Source organism: Centropristis striata, chromosome 7, assembly GCF_030273125.1.
Source record: "Centropristis striata isolate RG_2023a ecotype Rhode Island chromosome 7, C.striata_1.0, whole genome shotgun sequence".
Lineage (NCBI taxonomy): Eukaryota > Metazoa > Chordata > Actinopteri > Perciformes > Serranidae > Centropristis > Centropristis striata.
Window position 1 is genome coordinate 30,399,679 of NC_081523.1, and position 14,956 is coordinate 30,414,634.

At 41.6% G+C, this 14,956-nt stretch overlaps 2 protein-coding genes across 2 annotated transcripts in view; both read left to right on the forward strand.

The window, feature by feature from the left end:
* The window catches only part of gcn1 (GCN1 activator of EIF2AK4), a 30,356-nt gene extending 29,667 nt beyond the window's left edge, over positions 1–689 (forward strand). Inside the window, exon 57 of the mRNA XM_059336926.1 lies at positions 57–689. Coding sequence (XP_059192909.1) covers positions 57–182 — 126 coding nt within the window. The 3' untranslated portion in view covers positions 183–689. The remainder of the gene's footprint in view (positions 1–56) is intronic.
* A 470-nt stretch (positions 690–1,159) lies between these two features.
* Positions 1,160–14,658, forward strand: rab35b (RAB35, member RAS oncogene family b). The gene is made up of 6 exons (XM_059336527.1): positions 1,160–1,436; positions 4,042–4,092; positions 4,194–4,317; positions 9,966–10,090; positions 10,268–10,392; positions 12,360–14,658. Exons 1-6 carry the CDS (start codon positions 1,385–1,387, stop codon positions 12,486–12,488), a joined length of 606 nt encoding a protein of 201 aa, XP_059192510.1. The 5' UTR covers positions 1,160–1,384; the 3' UTR covers positions 12,489–14,658.
* The last annotated feature ends 298 nt before the right edge of the window (positions 14,659–14,956 follow it).

Consider the following 14,956-nt stretch of genomic DNA (forward strand, 5'->3'; position numbering starts at 1 on the left):
TATAGGAAAAAGGCTGTTTTTCCTTATTTTGGTCTTTTGCTTTTTCTACAATTCAGAGTGTTACTGTCATTCTGGACTCTGCAAGTAACGACCTGCTGTCAGAGTGTCACCGCCGGTCTTTGAAGAAAATCGCCAGCCTGCCGGACTCCAATGAAGAGATAGATGACACCATTCTTACGTGATGGAGAAGGACTGAGCTATAAAATGATCTCTGCTCTGCAGATGTCCATTGTTCAACCCCAGACACACTCATCACACAAGCCCATGTTGCCTCATGTGGACCAAGGCTGAGATGGCTAGTGTTTTCCCATGTATTCAACATTTTTTTTTTCTCCTTTTCTCTTGGCATCATTGTTTTAGAGGCCTTTAAGCCCAATTTGTAACTTTTTTTTTTTTTTTTATCTCACAATGTGCAGGTTATTCTCCTGTGCTGAACTACATTAGAAAGACACAATGCCAATAATGTTTTGATGTTTCAATGTTTTGCTACTCATTTTACCAAAATTATTTCAAGCATTTAAGATGCCACTGTAATGAAATGACACCCCTGTCTTTAACTTTTATTTGGACTTTGTGTGTGAGAGTTGTTTGGGGGAGAAAGCAACCTCTTATAAGAATAAAGATCATTCTTATGTCAGTGATACGGTTGTAAAAAGGCAATACAAAATAAAAAGATCTTGATTTCATAATGTGTGTGAAATTTTGGAAAACTTAACACCTTATAGTAACAAACAACACCTTTCTCTGCACTACCTACTGACATCTTAGATTATTTAAATTATAAGGACAGTGAGGATTATAAGGACACAGACTACACATAAGGGATTGTTAGGAATTGCAACCCTCCTGGAGTGTCACCTTGGCTGCCTGAAGCTCCCCATCTTGTTAAGGGCTCTTGAAGTATCATCACTGAATCGTACCCCTAGTGGACATACGGAGCAAACAGCTCATGTTGACTAGATTATTGTTAAATAAATGTTTATGGTGCTGCCATGTATTAGATCCTGCTTGTATTTATGACGGTACGAGTGTATTGCCCTTCCAGCTGCATGGCTAGTGTTCATCAATGGGATTGGGCGGCTGGCTGTGTAGCCGGAGCCTGCGCAGTGAGGCCGGTCAGAGCTGGGTGGTGCAGCTCCACAAGAGGAGGAAGTGGAGTTTCCGGCTGTTTGCAGCGGAGGGAGAGGATTGCTGACGCCGCGAAACCCCGAGAAAAACGCCGCCGGCTCGGGGGGGTTAACAGTTTCTAGTGTCGGTAGTGGTCGTTTTCTTTCATATCGGGGGATCTGGGGGCTGGTTATATTTTTTTACGATCCGAGGGGGGTCGGACAGCAAACCAAGCAAAGAAGAGGCAGAAGGCGGGGGAGAGCCAGCAGCTACCGGCATGGCCAGGGACTACGACTACCTCTTCAAGCTGCTCATCATCGGGGACAGCGGTAAGCGGCGCCGGGGATGCGGCACGGGAAGTGGGCCTTGTCTTGTTTTTTTATCAACGGGAAGAAGAAATGCAGCTATAGACCCGCGCTGTATTTCTGGGATGCGTTTGCAACTTGTTATTTTTTATTTTCTGCATTGAAATGAGTGGTGAATTGTATACATCCGCCATGTTTGTGTGGCGGTGACAGGGCGGAGGTTGTGTGTCCGGGCTGGGTGTCAGGCCATCAGGCCGGATATCACATCAAGATCTTCACGGTTTGTCTGTCGAAGATTTGCTTGTCCTGTTCATTTATCGGCTGGGACATTTATGTTAGCTCTACAGCAAAACACACACTATAGCCAGAATAACTGTACCGAGGTTCCCACGCTCCTCTCATTCGGCCTCTAGCTTGTATTTTAGCCATGTTAGCTAGTTGGAAGTTAAGCTAGCATTACACTCCAAGGGTTGGTTATGTAGCTAACGTTGGCTGTACTGAGAAGATAATATTATATCAAGTTGTAGTCCTTATATATAAACTAAAGATAACCTCACATCTTAGCTGAACGGTGTTCAGTCAACTAAGTGAGGTTGTTATTGCAGAAATGCTGTTGTTATTTAGCTAGCTAGCATGATGGTGCTAGCATGATGCTAACTTAATAGTGGAGGAATGCTGCACTGCAGTCTCTAGTTTGCATCCAGCCAGTCAAAATATAGTATAGTGAGACAGCAAAGTGGTAATTGTCAACTATAGTACAGTCAAGCTTCAAAGACTAGTTACGATGTAGTCACCTTAGCTGTGTTGAGCTTCTGTATTATGTTAAAAGCCGAGTAGATACGTCATGTAAATATATCAGTTAAGGACTGCTCTTTTATCTCCCTGTTAAATGGAAAACTTGTCTTTTTAATGCACCTCCACCCTCAGTAAGATTGTAGCCTCAATCTGCAGGACTTCTTTGTGGGGAATGATCTTTGCATTCATTGACAACTCCGATCCTGGCACTACCCCATCAGCTGGCTGCACACAGTAGAGGGCAAGGCAGCACAGCAATCCCTTCACTGCAACTCACACAGAGACCAGTGTCCCCCCAGCTGCAGCATGGAAGTCCAAGTGTCTGTAGTACTGCACAGAGATTATTTAGGAAAGATGCTCTGACCTTTGCCCCTCCTCGGCTGGATGTAGACAGATCGGCTGGTGAGAATCAGACATTCCACACATTGATCTCCTCTTGTTTAGCCTCTGGCCTGCCTCAGTAGCACATGCAATATATTTCATCAGAGTGAGTGAGTTTGACCCAAGTTCCAGGCTGCAGAAGTTGAAAATGTAAATGTCATGAATGGTTTCATCACTGACACCCTGGTGGAGATGGTGTTTTTCTGGCTGGACAGCAATATTGACTTAAAAGCCTCAAAAAGATGACAATCTCTCTTTTGCTTTGAAGCTTTGGTTATTGTTTGTTTGAACAAAACTCTGTAGCGTGGAGACCACAGGAACCTGAGAGCTTTTATGTTGGGACCGATCAAACATGAGATGACAATAACACAATAGGTAGGCTAAATAACGGGGCTGTAGGTTGAGTCCCACCCCAGGCTGGGCAGGAGAGTCACTTCCTAACATGCAGCTGTAACCTGACAACAGTTGAAGACAGTACTGAGCCCTCTCATTTATCTTCCTTTTTCATCCCAGTCGCCTTCTTTTGCTTTGTCCTCTCCTGTCATCTGTTGTGACGGTTATTTCTCCCTTAAATCTATTTGTAAATGGACTGCACTTTTATAGCATTTTTATCCATTCACCTGTTTACGCACAGATTCATACTGGTGGCCGAGGCTATCGTACAACGGTGCCACCTGAATCAGAATCACTATATTAGTCCCTTGAAGGGAGATTAGTTTTGCAGCAGGACACACAAGACAAGGTACACAATGATAATAGAATAAGACCCAATAAAACTGCCACCATTGGGAATTCATTCATACACCAATGAACGCAGCATCGGTGGGCCATTTAGGGTTCAGTATCTTGCCCGAGGATACTTTGACATGTAGGCTGCCATGGTCAGGGATCAAACCACCATCATTCCGATCAGTTGGCGACCACTCTATCAAATGAACCACTGTCGGTTATTATTCACGGTAATTTTATGAGCCTGGATAGATATGTTTGTTTCATTTGTTGTCATGCATTTGTGGCTTTGGTGCAAGCCTTCTCAGCTGCTGCTGTTTGTTCTGCTGTTGCACCAATTAGGCTTCTGTAGGTATAAAGGTCATCAAAATGATTCACGTGAACATGTTGGGTGCATATTTGCTTACCTTAAATTGTTTCCCTTGTACACTGTACAACTAGTGTATTTATCTGTACTAAATCTTTAGGTAACCAAAGATTCCAGCAACAGTTATTCTCTTAGTTTGCAGTTATCACGTGGTGTTATTCTGTGGTAACTAGAACATGATCTAAAAACGCAAAACTTGACTTAATGTCTTGTGGTGCAAAAATCTCCAAAATACAGGTTTGTGCTCAGAAAACCGTATTGTTGTGTTTTAAAGTTGTAGTCAAATACAAAGAATGCACACATTTTACAAACCTGTTTTACTGTCAACCTCATCCTGTGCTTGTGTTTCTTCCTCAGGAGTGGGGAAGAGCAGTCTCCTCCTGCGATTTGCAGACAACACGTTTTCTGGTGTGTGGTCCTACCTCAGTCACTTAAGCATGATTTCAAGATCTTCTCTATTGATGTTGTAGGCCATTAACTTGCTTTTTTGTTGGCGTGCGTGTTTGCAGGTAGCTATATCACCACGATCGGTGTGGACTTTAAGATCCGGACCGTGGAGATCAACGGGGAGAAGGTGAAGCTACAGATCTGGGATACAGCAGGGCAGGAGCGGTTCCGCACAATCACCTCCACGTAAGTAGAAGCTCACACACAAGAATATTTTGTTGGCTTCTCAGGTGAAGCCTCGATATTTTCATTTCAGTTGAACCTGAAACCAAAAGAAGGCTCTTTACGGTCCTCAGATTAGGCTTTATTTGAGGAAGCAGTTCATAGACGACTAGAATGAGTCGGTGCTGCTCTATGAAACTGGGTGGAATTCCCCACAGATCCTAATTACAGATGTGAGAGGGAGGCTCCTGGTCTCTTACTGTAGTGCTACACGACGACAAGGGCTGGGCGTCGTTACCCTCTTATGCTGTAGTGTGTCACTGCTGTCCAGTGTTATACAGCATCCATGTGCCTCTGGGTTCACAGAGTTCACACTAGTTTTGGTTTGCATAGGGCGAAATTTTAAGCACACATTATTATTGTTATCTTGCAACACAAGAGCAGGAGTTCCCACTCATAGCAACACAAGGCCTGGGATCGAAATCTACACCCAAAGTCATTTCTTTTTACTATCTGTTCAGTTTGACCTCAGCTGATTTGCAACATAAATCGAACACACTCACTCGTCTTGAATTGAAACACTTTCCCTATTAGGCCAGCTTTCAAAACACACTGCATCATTTGCCTTGACTTTTGCAGCTCACAGCACAGTTCTTATGAATAAAACTGGATTACATCACATTCATGTCAGGTTATAATGGGTCATCAGAAGACTCTACAGTAGGTAGCCTCCAGATAGCTGTTTTATCTGTGGCAGATAAAAGGCAGGTCATAGAGAATGATTGCAAACTTCAAGTTTGAGAAAAAAAAAGATGAGAGAGATGACATAAATACTCAAAAACTGGTCGGTTTTGAAAAACATATTTCCTTTTTTTTTTTTTTAAATCACCCAAAATTCAAACTGTAAAAACAGGCATAATCGTCAAAGTTTGAACTTTCAGATTGAGATCATGTGTGACGAACACCAAATAGGAGCCTAAAATTGCGATATTTTATCAGTTTCTTTATTCTATGTCACATTTCAAATTTTGCACGATCCAGACCCTGTACAAAAACATTCAATTCTAAGCCCTCAGCACAACTGGGAAGCGACTCAGCTGAGATCAACAGTCATGAGACAAATATTCACTGAAAATCAGACAGAACTGCAGGCTGTTTCCACAGAGCAGAGAGGAGAAGAGAAGAGGTTCTAAAAATGTAAATATATCAATATGTATAGCATGTGAAGTCCCCTTTTCCATTATTGGTAACCCCTTGTGTTGCATACATAGATCCCTACTTGTAGTCATGATTGGGCAGTCTTCATAGAGATGCAGGAATTATATATTGGAGTGAAAAACAAGGCTACAGTGAGTAAAAAGTGACAGCAGCTTATTTCCTGAGCCCACTAGATGGTGCTCTCTATTTGACAAGGAATGAAAGCTCCCTGAATTTTCATTCCCTGAGCCTTTTTCTTTGGACCAAAAACTCTACCAAGTGGGGTTTATAAATACAAATAATGGTTCATAAAGCTTCATTTGGAACCCACTATCGCTCTGTTACCACCCAAATCACCTAGATCTTAAATCCATGTTAACTAATGTTTTTTTACGACTTGGAGGCAACAGAGTGAAATTACGGGGTATAACTGTTTTATGCTGCCCTAATACCTCATTTCCAGTGCATGGTACTACTCTGCTCAGCTCAACTCACTTTTGGTACCAGATCCTTTTCTGTATTTTGTTTTTCACTGCTGGTAGTAACCCATTAGTGTAGGGGAATGCAACTGAACATAGAAAAATCGCAAGATTCATCACAATACATTATTCGCTAAGGGACGTTAAGTTCAGATTAACCAGCCACAGTGCACTGAGCGCAATCTACCTGGAACGGTCTGTCAGCCAAAGTGTTTTTTCCTAAGGCCAGCTCATGGGCGTAGCATATTTACTCTGCTACAAACACCAGCAGCATAACAAGGTGCTGAACACCTATTTTACAGCGAGCACTGTTTATTTGGTGTTTTTTTTTCTTCTTTTTTTTGGAAACTGTGTTGCTCGTCACTGTCACAGAGCTATTGACGGCTGTGCTGAATGACAACAAAGTAGGAGAAATGAATACTGCTCGCTAGGGCTGCACGATTATGTGATTATAATCATGATTACAATATTGATCAAAATAACACATAAACACTGTACTGCTGCAGAGCTAGCTATTAGCCTATTAGCAATTTGCAGACTGGACAGTAAGGGGTTAACATCCCCTCTGGCTCTGCAGCTGGGAGAGACTGCTACAGGAGGACTGCGCTGCTTCGACTCCTTCTTACTCTTTTTAACGAGAAGAAGAGTAAGAAGTGGTCTCCAATAACACCAGAAAAAGTTGCTGGATTTGTTGCCAGTCGCTTTTTTTGAAAAATTGTCGCTAAGGTCGTTTGAAAAGTCACTAAATATAGCAACAAAGTCTCTAAGATGCCAACACTGCTTCGCCGGCTTTTACAAACCTTAACTATGTGTTCGCCCCCTGGTGGTTGGTGGACTACTGGTGTAGAAAGTGCTTGATTAGATATGCAGGAGAGACACATTTTGAAATGGGAATATCCTAGACGATCAGGTTAATTTAATTGTGGCGGCCAAAATCGTGATCACGATTAAAATTTGATTAATTGTGCAGGCCTACTGCTGGCTAAACTGACTAAACTGCAGTCGGATTGCTCCTGTTGCTGTTGGCTGTCCTCTTTACCTGAGTGTCCCTCACTGCGTCTGACAAACAATTACTCATTAGTGCACTAATGACAGCTCGAATATGATTTCTTTCCCTATGCCTTGGTGAAATACACTTGTCATTCAGTTACTGTGCAATTGACATGGGCTGGCTTGGCATTAGAGTACAGAATGGAACCACATAATGAATAAGAGTTGTGCGGCTGCTCTCGCTGTATGAACAGACAGCATCTGAGCTGCTCTGATAGAAACAGCATTGATGTGACCTTCAGCTCAAGCTGCAGTCATCTTGCCCACTCACCGCTTTGTGACTTTGACTGAAGCAGACAGAGGCTACACTTATTTTAGCTGTCACTGTCCTAACCTTGTATGTTTTGTCCTGAACAAGACCAGGAGGGCATGTAAAATAGTTGATGTAATGTGATGTGCACTGCTGCAGTGACAACAATCAGAACACCGGAATTATCCAGAAAGCTTAAAATCCTCTGCAGTGCTGACGCTTCAGCCCCTGAGGAGTATGACCGTCCTAGTTTGGAAGCACGGCTGCCAGTCATTGTGCAGGAATCCCTCCACTAGCAGGCGGCCTATTTAGGCTGATTGTTGACTGTGCTGAAGTAGAGTGGCATGGTGCCTCATTAGGTCCTAAACAAATTTCACTGTAGAGCTGAATCATGGGCAGAGACCTGCTCTGTCCATTCGGGCAGACTATCCTGGGGTGGTAGCTGTACGTTGGACCCTGTGGTCAGGTACCATGTGGCTGACCCAAAGCTGCCGTCAGCTTCAGGCACAAATCAAGACCTTTGAACGTCCCAGAATATCATAAAATACAACTTTTAAGTTTTACTTCTTTAGTTGAGTTCATGTTTTTATTAAGATAAGACATTATTTAAAATTTTTCATTTGCAATTTTTCATTTAAACTGTATCACATTTTCATCAAGTTTTACATAGTACAAGTTTATTATCTTCCTTAAAGTGTGGCAAAAAAAATGAAGTGAGAGGGATGGACAATGACAATTATCGCCAATCTGACATTAACCAGGGACGTTGTGACTATGTGGTCAGCACCTTTAACCCCTGGGCACAGGGATGCCCCTAGAAGTCCAGTTTATTAACATTTTATTACCCTGTTTGTGCAGTTTTACTACAGAAAAGTTGACTACAGGTTGGGCCTACACCTGCTATGTGTGTTTGTAGTTTATTGTTCTCCATTCATGTCCACTGAACGAGCACACACACACACACACACACACACACACACACACACAAAAATACACATAAGCAAGACAAAAGGGTGTTTGTGTTTGTTTGGCGGGTGCAGCTACACTGGGGGAGCTCCCTTTCTGGTGCCTGGTGCCCTGTTTGCTGCTTGGCTGCAGGTTTAATGTTGAACTGTCCATCACATTGTGGTTTAGTTGTCTGTGAGAGATAGATGCTGTTCTCACTTCTGTTAGTTTTCCTCCCTCAGGGGAGACCAGGGTTGGTTGTTTAGAGGGTTGGCACTGTGTCATTATGTTGATATCAAACATTTGATGTAATGTCTTACTCATTTCTACTCCGCCATTTTGGTGGAGACACAAAAACAGATGAGAGAAATTAAGTAATTTCTATGGGACTTTTCATGTTGTTGTTTTTGTCATAAAGTTTGTAGGTCGTTAGAAATTCATTATCAAACGAGGAATGTAACAGCTTGTGTTTTAGTTTTATTTAATAGCTAAAGACATGTCAGCATTAGACCTCTGTCACAGGGCTGACACCATGTTGGTTGATCAAAGTATTGTTTAGCTTAAAACACCAGGCTTTCTTCTGAAAAATCCCAGCTGGGATTAGAAACAAAGCTCAGTGCCTTGTCACGCTGCTGGCTTTTGTAGTAGAGTGTAAATCCATGGTTTTCCTATTACAAATAATTCAAAAAATGTTGAGGAAAAACACTTTCATGGTCACAAAAGGCTACCAGATAGAGTGCGCTCAGTGCACTGTAGCTGATTAAGTTAATCTAGAGATAGAGATGTGCAGATTTTTTACCTCATCAACCAAGCGATTGATTGAAGAGCTAGTTTAAATTCGGTTGACTGAGAATCTCTTTGGCTAACTGCCGCTCTGTCTTGGGACAGGTTGGGACGGCTGTCTCACTGCATTGGGGGTTGTTTGTCATAGTGTCATGGTATTGTAATGGAGATGCATGTTTTCCAATATCACTGTTTTATTACACTTTATATTCATAATGAATTGTTATGAATCTTTTTTTTTATATAAATGCTAGAATTTCTTTAAAATGGTAAGTTCCTTAATTTTATTCATCCCTTCAGAGGAAAATTCAATTCAAAATCATGAAAGGCCTTGGTGAGTATTATGGAGATTGGGATTCTATAATTTTAAAATTGTATTTTAATATTTTATATGGTGTCTCTGTCTTACAATTTTACATTTTTTTTTTTACAAATGTTTTTTTAAAATGCCATGCTTTGACTGAAACCCTGTTGATGACCAACACAAAGCTGTTGGTTGTCACAATGTGTCAGAGGTTCTTTAATGGTTAATGTTGCTGTTAAATAACACAAGAATAAAGGGGATACCCATTTAAACCCAACAACTTAAGAACGTGATAATGAGGAAATTACAAGGGAGTAAAAAGTGTGACAACCAACCCCGGTCTCCCCTACTCAAGCAGTCACACACTCTGCTCTGATGTATTTCAGTGGTGCAGAACTGTAGCAGTCAATCAAAGTGACTGTGTAAATCATTTAAGATAAACTTCTTTGACTCAGTCTAGACAAGTGGGTGTTTGTGTCACTGGTAGAGGGCCAAATGTTTACTGTTTCTACTATTCCTCCATTTCTGTTAGTTCACTTTGCTGGTTGCTTGCTCACTGGCCTTTATTCATTTTGTTTCATGTTTTGTTTGTTTTATTTAATCAAATTGTCATTTCTGGGACCCACTGAGTTCTGACTGTGCCTCTCTTCCTCTGCATGTTCAGATACTACAGGGGAACGCATGGGGTCATAGTGGTATATGACGTCACGAGTGCCGAGTCCTTCGTCAATGTCAAACGATGGCTACATGAAATCAACCAGAACTGTGATGATGTGTGCCGAATATTAGGTGAGTGTGTTCCTGTCAGTGTTCGGAAAAAAAAGTCTGGGCATTGTTGTCATCTTGGCACCTTTCATCTAAAAATAGACTGAAAACTAGTACACACCTTTATTTATTTGCAGGCATGAAATGCTTTGAGTCAAGACAGTGCTGTTGCATCATGTTGGCAAAATATTCTATTTTCAGTGGGAAACAAAAACGACGACCCCAACTCCAAGGTGGTCGAGACGACTGACGCGCAGAAGTTTGCAGAGCAGATGGGAATCAACCTGTTTGAGACGAGTGCAAAAGAGAACATCAATGTTGAAGAGGTAAGTCATTGTTTCTGCAGACTGTTTGCAGGCTGACGTTTTTGTGTGGAGTCGTTTCTGGGACATGTCTGGTATGCAGAACAGCTCTGTTCTGCATGTCTCTGCTGTCTCTGTGCTCAATGTGCACACACTATTCCTTAAAGCAATAGGTTTTGGGAATCAGCCAACTTCAAACTTTAAAAAATTTGGGATGTTGTGAAAAATGTAATCAATACAGAATGCAAATATTTGCAAATCCTTTGCCACTTGCATTCAATTGAATTCAGTACAAAGTGAATGTTTTTCACAGCGTCCCAACGTTTTTAAAATGATGGTTGTACAGCTCAGGGCTGCAACAAATGTTCAATTACTCCCTTAAATTGTTTCTTGATTATTCAGTTAATTGTTGGGTATAATATGTGACCAAAAACACAATTTCTCCCATTTAAAATCCTAAAGCCCAACTCGATATCTTCATATGGCTAGCTTAGCTAAGCATAAAGACTGGAAGCGGCTTTAAAGTATGCCAACCAGCACCTCTAAAGCTCACTAATTAACACATTATACATACTGACAGGACATCGGCCTTCTCATCAGAGGGTGCTTTATTGGTGTTTATTTATTTTATTGGTTTATTTATTGGTTCAGTTAAAATTAACTGAAGTTGATGTAAAAGCTGTCAATCAAACGCTGGTGCGGACTAAACAAGCAAATAGAGACTGCTTGAGAAGGTGGCTTTTAATCAGACTCTGGTGTGTTTCGTTTGTGAATTTATGCAAATATTTATGGTAACATCTGAGCAGGTCAAAAGCTGTTAAACTGCTGTGCTGGTTTCTAACTCTGTGTACTTTGTCATTTCTTTAAGTCCATAAAAAAGTGTGTGACAGTGATCCCACAGTAATAAGCCCTGAACCATTACTGTACAGAAGCCACCTTTTCATCCGTTCTCTAGCTGCTATTCATCATTTATAACATGCAGTCAAAGAAGTCAGAGCACTGGGGGAAAAAGGCGCTTCTTCTCTTCGAAACACACACCTCTCCTCATTGGGAACAACTGGAAATAAAGGAAAAAACATTGACTCTGAAATCAGTCATTACTTTGTGAGCTTTTTGTGATGCCAAAGAACATAAACATACACATCAGAAGCATTCCAGTCACTGCCATCAGATTTCCACACACGGGTCCTGATGATGCACTTTTGATGCAGGACACATCAGTGTCTTACCTATCGTTTTGTATAACCTCATGTGTTCTCCTCTTGTTTTGTTTTTATGAAGTTAGTGTGAGCAGGAATCGAACCCAAACTAAAATGGAACAATGTATCCCCCTACCCCCCTTAGTCCAGACTATACAAACTGAACTACAGGTGGGAAAGCACTGTAAGACTGCATTTACACCAAATCTGGCAGTGCAGTGAACACGCAAATAATCCTATTCATGTTGAGTGGAGGGAAGTGTATGTTCACTTTTGGAGAGACACAGCCCAATTACGTAACCAACGAGTGGGTGAGGGGGTGCAGTAAACGCACTGCTGCCGTGGAACCAGGGAAAAACAACTTTGGTGCATGAAAAGTTATGCATGAAAAGGGTGTCACAGTTTCAATTCTGAATCAATTATCAATTGAAATGAGCTTTCAATTTCGATTATCAAAATTCAAATAATTCAGTGAAAACGAATGATCCGTTGAACTTTATGAATCAAGACTTGATAGTCTAACAATGAAAATAATAATAATTGAAACATTTTATGGAATTATGACCGTAATAACAAAAGTGTAATCAAATCAGCAAAAAATAACAAATCATAAGCACCTGACTAAAAGCTGAGAATGCTCAGAAGTTGATTGTTTGATTGGACATGTCAAACGGATTTTTTGAGCACTGAAGCAGTCTCTTCCTCCAGTCTATAAAACTGTGTGCATGTGGCCAACCTGGCTGACTGACTGCTGTTCTCACCTCCTGTCATCGGTTTGTTCTTCTCCTGCAGATGTTCAACTGCATCACAGAGCTAGTGCTTAGAGCCAAGAAGGAGGTGCTAGCCAAGCAACAGCAGCAGCAACAGAACGACGTGGTCAAACTCACCCGGAACAGTAAACGAAAGAAAAAGTGCTGCTAGCAAACTCGAAGCCATCCACGAAAGGCCGACAGCGTCTTTTCTTCACACATGCATATACACCAGACGGGACTCCGAGCATCTAAATTAAAGAGCAGATTCAAGATTTAATAAATATACGGTGGAAGATAAAAGTAAATAAATGGGAAAAAAAATGTCCCCTTTGGACAAACAAAATCATCAAGACTTAAAAAAAAGTGTACAGATTTTATTAGATGGCAGATCAAGTTTTATTTGGAATTGAGCAGATGGGCAATATTGACCTGAGGTCCTCCTCAGGATCTGCAAGCTGACAACTGACCGCCACATGCTCCGATTTCTATCCACATAACCCCACACTCAGTATCTCATCTCTCCTTCTCATTCCACTGCACACGGGACATTCAGAGTCAAGTCAGACTCTGCGCCTGAAGAGAAGGAGGGTTCACCTTGTTCTGGATTTATTTGTTTCTTTCTAGTTTTATTTCTTGGGGGGTGGGAGGGGGGGTGTTTGATAGGTGGGGAGGTGTAATTTGGAACAGGCGTCTGAGTAAGAGTGAAGGTCTCACCACCTCTACAGTTTCAACATTTCAGACACCTGTGTTACCACAGCTCACGCCAAGAGATCATGGACTGCTAGATTTTGTTTTATTTGACTTGTTGGGGTTAAAAAAAATCACACAGATGATGATGTTGATGATGATTGGTAGACGACCTTTAGCAACTAATCCAATGGACAGAACTGGTGACTTCTCATGTTTGTATTTTTCTTTGTCTATATTTTGCCAAGCTTCCCACCCTCTCCCCTCTAACCTCCAATACTGCTGAGCCAACACAAATAGATTTTATTTTTTTCGTCTTTTTTTTTTTTTTTTAAGTGCAGCAGAGCAGTTGAATGGTCCTGGAGCTCTGGGACGTCAGGCTCTGAATGCTCCATTCACTGCAGTCTTACTATGCTTTCAGAGTATGCTTTTAAACCCTTTTCTCCATCTTTTTTTAAATAATGAAACTGCCAATATTATAGAAAACAAATATTAGGAGCTCTGGGCAACTCTCATTTGGACTGTTGCCATTGTGGCTCCTGGTTGGCCAGGAGACGGGGTGAACCAGGGTCTGATGGGACCCGGTTGAGTCCTCAGATAGTGCTCAGGGCTGCCCCTGTCCCCCTCCCTCTCCCTGTTTCCTTGCAGCCGCTGGCCTTCTGCCCTTCGACACCCACATATCAGCACCTCTTAACAGCGACGGACTCAACTCCTGTATTTGATCCATCGAGGCTCACGAGGAGGCTCTTACTCGTAATGACCTCCATAGCAGACTGTGGTTTTTGCCCTAGTTTTTCAGCATGTAACACTTTGTTTGAAGGGGTATGTAAAAGCTCATGCCTGACATGCATTCGGACTGCCAAGAATTTCCTGTATTTTCTCAGCTTGCAGAATATTCTTAACAGTTGACTAACGTTAAAGTCTGATGTCATGTTTTTTTCTTTGCTTTTCTGTGTCATAACCCCCCGCTGCCTGTTCAATTGAAGTGTTACCCGACAGTGTTTCTGGCATCCACGATGAGAGTGTGGCAGACAGTGGGACCGTTAATGGGGATGAAGTACAGCACTGGTGCCCAGTGTGTTCAGGCCTGAGCTCCTCTCCCTCTCCATGTGCACAGCCAGGGTTTGTCAGAGGCCGAAGCCATCGTTCAATGTCTATTACTGACATATTTTTTGAATTGGGAGAGTAATAAGCATTTAGTTTTCATCCTCTGGGCAGACTCTGGCAGCCGGTTTGGTGCTGAGAGGTCTCTGACCTCCAGGGCCTCTGAATGGTATCAAATCTCACACTTTATGATTTCTATTCATTACGTGTATGTATATATAAATATATTTGTGTGTTTATATTCAATATAGAACATACACACATAATTAGCACACCAACCTGTGCATGTGTTAAACATGCCCTGTGTGCTGTTGTTTAAACACACTCGTCAGCTGTGGTTTGCTGTACACTGGAGAAAAAGAGATGTACTATTCAGTTTTCCCTACATGAATTTAATCAGTAATAAACGTTTTAAAGGAATAAATATTTGACACATAATGACTGATCTCATGTGTCAGTGATTTGAGGCTTGGTCTTAACTTCATTTTAAACCTGTGGTTTTTTTATGTTTTGCTTTCTGTGAATAAAATTGTATGGGAGGAAGTGTGCACTGGTCTTTGGAAGCCTCTTCTACTGTCTGTCTTTTGTGTCACATGAGTTAATTTTGTTTATCACAGGAAGTGTAGTTTTCAGCCTCAGCAGCATCAACAATCAGTCACTGCCATCCCTAGCTATCATCACTTGTTGCTTTTCTTGATGGAACGGCAGGGCAGTGTCTCATCATGTTTTCTAAACTAATACTAAATATTGTTTTAATGGTAAAACATTACATGATTTTATTTTTAGTTTGGGGAATATAACCATGTTGGGGAGACACATGATGGAGTGGGGCTGAGTACTAAAGTA

Bases quoted from the DNA above. Each gene is read 5' to 3' on its own strand.
- rab35b (XM_059336527.1), top strand. From the start codon at position 1,385: ATGGCCAGGGACTACGACTACCTCTTCAAGCTGCTCATCATCGGGGAC. The intron at 4,093-4,193 runs GTGTGTGGTCCT...GCGTGTTTGCAG, and splicing joins TGCAGACAACACGTTTTCTG to GTAGCTATATCACCACGATC. The intron at 4,318-9,965 runs GTAAGTAGAAGC...CTGCATGTTCAG, and splicing joins TTCCGCACAATCACCTCCAC to ATACTACAGGGGAACGCATG.